The 6,459-nt window shown below is 42.5% G+C and overlaps 1 protein-coding gene across 2 annotated transcripts in view; it reads right to left on the reverse strand.

Annotated features, from left to right (window-relative positions):
- IPMK (inositol polyphosphate multikinase) overlaps positions 1-5,809 on the reverse strand; it is an 80,163-nt gene extending 74,354 nt beyond the window's left edge. For both annotated transcript variants that reach the window (XM_003821170.5, XM_008974641.4), the window contains exon 1: positions 5,266-5,809. In XM_003821170.5, the coding sequence (XP_003821218.2) occupies positions 5,266-5,455 (190 nt within the window). In that variant the 5' untranslated portion in view covers positions 5,456-5,809. The remainder of the gene's footprint in view (positions 1-5,265) is intronic.
- Positions 5,810-6,459: the final 650 nt, after the last annotated feature.

A 6,459-nucleotide genomic window follows, 5' to 3' on the forward strand; every position in this document is an offset into this window, starting at 1 on the left:
AGTGCAGCAAACCAACACTGCACATGTATACATATGTAACAAACCTGCACGTTGTGCACATGTACCCCAGAACTTAAAGTATAATAAATAAATAAATAAATCTCATCCTGAATTCTTTATTCTAGGCTTGTTTTCTGAAGTAGTATGGGTGTAGAAATTCTGAAAATTGTAAGATTAAGCAAAAGAATAAACATATTAATATCACTGGGAACCAGGGTTCTTACTACGGAAGAAGGGAAATACAAATTTAGAATCAAGGGAAAGGAAGAACTCGGGTTTAAATGAAATTTGAAATATGAAACTATAATTTCTAAAATATTTATACATACTTTAAAAATCATGTCCATTGAAAAGTCCTGGAAGAAATGATACTCCAACAGTTATGACAATACCTAGTAACACAGATCTTGGTTTCTAAATACCATTTTCCACTAAAAAGAAACCAGGGCTCCTTGAAGAAATGGTTGACTCTAGGGCTGGGGAAGAAAGTTATGAGATAATTCTAAAAAATCTGTTATGACAGAAAGGAAGTGCTCTCAATGGTCAAATTTGGGACCATTTGAGCAACAAAATAAATAAGTTCCTTTTTTAAAAACATTGAGATGTGATTAAAGTCCAATAAGTAAGTTCCATAATGGGTAATGATACATGTTATCAAATAGGAATCCATGATGCAAACTGATTATAAATAAGGACATAAATACTTAAGGGTAAAGGAAGAGCTATTTCTTGGAATGCTAGCTGTTAAAGCAGAGGGAGTGAAAGAATGGGGGGAAAAAATCACAATTTTGTAACTATCAGAATAAACACAGCTTCAGGCAAGAATCAACAGATGCCAAATCTAGGGGTGAAGTTGATGAGAATCCAGATAGCTGCATGACTGTAAAGTGTCTCCTCACATATAGCTTATTAATTGTAGAACAGAAAACATTAACTATATACTGAAGCCAGGCATGGTGACTCATTCCTGTAATCCTAGCACTTTGGGAGGCTGAAGCAGAAGGATCACTTGAAGCCAGTAGTTCAAGACCAGCCTGGGCAACAAAGCCAGATCCCATCTCCACAAAAAATTTTAAAATTAGCCTGGCCCAGCAGTGGTTCCCGCCTGTAATCTCAGCACTTTAGCAGGCAGAGGTGGGTGGATCACCTGAGGCCAGGAGCTCAAGACCAGCCTGGCCAACATGGCAAAACCCCGTCTCTACTAAAAATACAAAAATTAGCCAGGCATGGTGGCGCACTCCTGTAATCCCAGCTACTTAGGAGGCTGAGGCACGAGAATCACTTGAACCTGGGAGGCGGAGGTTGCAGTCAGTCAAGACCGTGCCACTGTTCTCCAGCCTGGGCAACAGAGCGAGACTCCGTTAAAAAAAAAAAAAATTAGCCTGGCCTAGTGGTGTGCACCTATGCTCCCGGCTACTCAGGAGGCTGAGGCAGGAGGATTGCTTGAGCCCTGAAGTTTGAGGCTGCAGTGAACTACATCACGCCACTGCACTCCAGCCTAGGTGACAGAGCAAGAGCCTGTCTCAAAAAACAAACAAACAAAACTATATACTGAAGAAGCCAGACTACACTTGAATCAGACAACCAGAAATAATCCACTACCAAAGGGCAGCTATTGTTGGCCTCCACTTACACAATGTTCCAGCTGGAAAAGTATCATCTGAATCCCATCATAAGGAACTATCAGAAACCCAAATTAAAGAACATTTCATAAAATAATTGGCCTGTACTCTTCAAAATGACAATGTCATAAAGGACAGGGAAAGGCTGAGGATATGTTACAAATGAAAGGACACTAAAAGACATAACAACTAATTGCAATAAATGATTCTGGACCAGATCCTGTACTGAGAAAAACAAATGTGATAAAAGACATTACAGTATTGGAACAGTTGACAAAGTGAGACTATGGACTATAGATTAAAGTATTATATCCCTGTTAAATTTCCCATAGTTGATCAATGTGCTGTGGCTACACAAGAGAATATCCTTGTTCTTAAGGAAGACACACTTTAGTATTAACATGTAAAGTGGCATAATGTATGCAACCTACTTGCAAATAGTTAAGAAAAAATTATTTGCATTGAGAAACAATAAAACAAATTTTGCAAAATGTTACTTTTCTATTGTTCTTGCAACTTTTCTGTAGGCTTGAAATTATTTTAGGTTAATTAGTTTCAGAGGATATCTAATAAAAAGAGACTACTAAGCCAAGATAATTGTAGGTCTTTCTCCCCGACAACAATTATCAGTTTAAATCCTTGTTTTCCCTATAGACTACCCCATTTCTACATCCTACATCAGATCAAGAAATATCAGATTTCCATCATTTGTTTAAAACTTTAAGGACTTTTTAAAGAACTTAATGATACATATTAAAAGAATTTTATGCTAACTCTGGTGAGTTTTGGGAATTTATATTGATCTTTTTTTTGCGAAAACTTCCTACAGAGATAGGTACACAACGTGCAAGGTATGCTATTATATACAAGAATGTTTAATAAGTACATTACTTATCACAGCAAACAAATGGTGAAAAGTCTAAAAATCTACAATTAGAGAAATAGTTAAATAAATTGTGATACATCCACGTTGTAGAACACAATTTTTAGAAAGAATAAAGTATACCGTAAGTGCAAAAATATAGGTATAATACATGATATAATACAGAATGAGAAAAGTTGCTGATAGATTTATTTGTATAAAAAAACAGAACTGCGCTAATGTGTTTATGTATGTGCCCAGAAACAAAGGCCTGAAAGGATAGGCAGGAAGTAGTTACCAGTGATTGCCCCTGGGAGAATGAGTAGGGGGAAGGGCACTACTTAAACTGAATTTTTTTCCTAAAAGATCCGTGTACTATACAATTTTTACAGTTTAAAAAACAAAATACTTTGTATTCTTAGAACTAAGATTTAAATGTATTTTGATGAAATATGGTTTCAGTGAAGAACATAAAATATAACGGATGTCTGAACTACTAATATATGCTTGTTACTTAGCATATATAACAAGATCTATTTTTCTGTTCAAGCACCTTTGTTCTATCAAGTTCCATGAGTTTAATTTTTAAACTAACAAAGCCAACAACTCCTTTTTGGAAATAGGTAAAATAATTCTAAATGGAACATTTCTGGTTACTTACTGATAGTAACACAAATTTAAAAACAAAACAAATACCAACATAACATCCTTAACAAAGCTTATCCTGATAATTATTTCAATTGACAGACCAAAGCATGATCTAAATGATGTAAACTGTACATGACTTATGACAGTGGAGAAACATAATAAAACTGTTGAACTTTGAATTAGTGACCATCTTATCCATTTTACAAATAGGGAATATATCATCAGTCAAGTATCCTTTTACTTAACAATACAGTCAGGATTGTATAACTATCTGAGAATTAAATTCAACAAATATTTATTAGGTTGCTAGCACAGTATGTTTAAGCCGTTCTACTATGGTGACACAAAGACTGTCCCTACTCAAAAGACCCTTATGAAATTGCAAAAAAAGTTTATTTTACATTGAATGCCATAATAAAATTAAGGACTACTACCTCTAGAATCTAAACTTTTCCATTAATTAGGCAATTGGGGTGACAAATTAACTTTTCAGCCACTATTTGCAATCACTCTGAATGGGATCACTATTACATACTGTAATAAGCAGTGGTTACACTCTTAAGTGACAATTATTTAGATTGTTTTTATGTTGAGATTTTTAAAATCTATTCTCCTTTGCATATAAGTCAATCTCTAGGGACCTTTAGGGAAACATTTACTTTTTCAGGCATCTAGAATATTATTAGGAATATTAAAATCACAATGTATTAATATAAATCAATAGGCATTCCTCTATTAACAGAAACCCCATGAGTACTCTCAATTCTCATTACAAGACACTGGCACACAGGAGGAAATGTCTATGCTGAGCACCTTGAGGACGTTCTTTCTTTACCTCGGTATACTAAAACAACTGTCAATTTTCACTATTCAACATTTCCTGAGTGTTACTGATTCCCAGTCCGTGCACAAGGCTATGAGAATACAGATTCTCTAACATCTAGGAATTCACAATTCAGTGGGGAGAAAGGCACACAAACAAACAAAGTAGGTAAAAATAAAAGTAGTGGAAAATGTCGCTTTGAGAAATAGCATATACTCAAATTAACACTTATCCATTTTCTAAAAGCCTTGAGTTGTTTCAGCAAACACAATACATGGTGAAAAAATACAGTACTCCAAGGAAGAACTCTTGGTTTCACAATTCTTAACATATTGTAACGTGACTTCAGGCACGTCATTCTTAACCAGGGTTGGCCTTAGTCACCTCGTCTAAAAATGTCAGTATTAGCAACCTAAACCCGAATCGTTTTACCGGCATAAACTAAATTGTCTCTAGTGGCTCTTCCGGGTCAAAGATCCACAATACTCACATACTCATCCATCAGATTACCCCAGTAATCATGGCCCAGGGAACCACTACGGGTAAACTAGATGAATTAGAGTTCCTAAACTGAGATAGGCTTTAAACTTGTGAACTCAGAAAATGTATTACAGTGGCCATGATACAGCCTTATAAAATGAACAAGAATAGCTGAACATTTTGTGTATCATTCTGGTACAATATGCGTGTGAATTTCCTACCAGGAATCCGAGTTTCTGCACTACTGGAACCACGCCTCCCAGACAAATCAAGGAGACACCAGAAAAACCTCCTCAAGGGACAGGGAAAAATCACGGACAAGCTTTCTTCCCTTCTCACCTCCCCCTAAAAAAGCCCAGTGTTTTTCTTCCCCTCCAGCTATGCAGCTGCACCCAGCAGAGAAGTACTAGATTAGCATCATCTGCATTTCATTCCTTTTCTTTTGCAATAGCTACTCGCCTATAATAAACAGACCTTGTGCTCAAGGGAGAATTTACTTCCCCGTCCAGTAAAAATGAAGTTCCTTATTTTCACTAACAACGCCGTCTCCAATCAACACCCAACCTCCCTGGGGGGTGGGTGAGACCAGACACGCCTCTCCCTGCCACCCGTGCTGCAAGCCTGACGACCCACACCCTAGGAATTGTCCCACTTTCCGAGCCCCTTCTGCTCGAGTGGTGAGGCTTCGGGGGACAGCGGAAGAGGCCAGGGATTTGGCGTGCACACCAGGGGGGCGTCCAGGCAGGCCCGGGAGCGCCAGGCTGCCTCCGCTGACAGGGGGCTCGCACAGGCGGAAGGGGAGCGGCGAGCCCTATGCCACCCCCACTTACCCACTTTGTCCTTCCCATACATGTGCCCGGCCACCTGATGCGAGAGGGGCACGCAGCCGTTGAGGAAGAGGAGTCTGCCGCCCGCCGGCTGCGGGGTGCCCTCAGGGGTGGACTCGATCGCCGGTGAGGTCCGCATTTCTGGGGGGCCCGGCGCCTCGACCCGGAGGGGGGATGGTGGCTCTGTTGCCATAACGGAGAGCAGAAGCGGTAGCGGCAGCGAGAGTAGGAAAAAAAATAGGGCGAGGGAGGGGGCGCCGGAGAACCCGAGGGTCGCTCAGGCTCGGGCGCGAGGAGGCCCGGGGGTTCCCGCGGCTGGTGCCCTCTGAAGCACGGGGAGGGGGCCCATGACGCCGCCGGGGCGCGGGCGCTCCTCTGCCCAACTCTCGGCGGAACGCGGCTCCCGGCTCCTGTTCCTCTGCCGCCGCAGCCGCCGGCCCCGGCGCTGCCCGGTAGACAGAACCGAGCCGAAGAGCAGCAGCAGCGGCGCCCCGCGCTCCCTGGGGCCCTGACGGCGACGGCGGCCCCACCTCCTGCGCCCCCGCCCCCTCCCGCCGTCCTCCAGTCCCCTCAGCTGCCGCGCGCGCGTCACCGCCGCCCGCACCGCCGCTGCCGCCGCTACTGAGCATGCCCAGAGGCCGTCCGACGGGATTCCGGCCCCCCCAGTCAGCGGGGCGGGCGCCCCGTGCTGCCGGGACCTGGCGACGGCGACAGGGATGGGGCGAGCGCACCCCTGTTTCTTCTCACCCCCACCCCGCGGGCATTTCGAAGTCACGCGTGCTGCTGTGGCCTCATTCATTCAACACGCTTCTCAGCGCGTCAGCTCAGAGAAGCCAGGGACTTATAAGTGTGCGGAGCAGTCCGGCAAGAATTGGAAGGCACTAGCATTGCCAAGGGTGGCTCTAAAGGCCACCCCTAACTGCACTCAACTCCCTCCAACTCCCACCCCGCACGAAAACAACAGAAGTAAAAGCAGGCAGCTTATTAGAGATGCGCCTTCAAAATACCCTTCGAGTTAATCTCAGCCCCCCTCCCCGGATTGCTGTCTCTAAACCGCTCTTACCAAAAAATAAAACATATAAAAATAAAATAAAATTGGAACCGACACGAATTTCAGACTGTAGAAGACAGAGAAAACTTCTAATTTTTTTAAGTGAACATGTGTTTTAAAGAAAGGAGCAAGTTTTTTCTCTCTCC

The sequence above is a fragment of the Pan paniscus genome, chromosome 8 (genome assembly GCF_029289425.2).
Source record: "Pan paniscus chromosome 8, NHGRI_mPanPan1-v2.0_pri, whole genome shotgun sequence".
Lineage (NCBI taxonomy): Eukaryota > Metazoa > Chordata > Mammalia > Primates > Hominidae > Pan > Pan paniscus.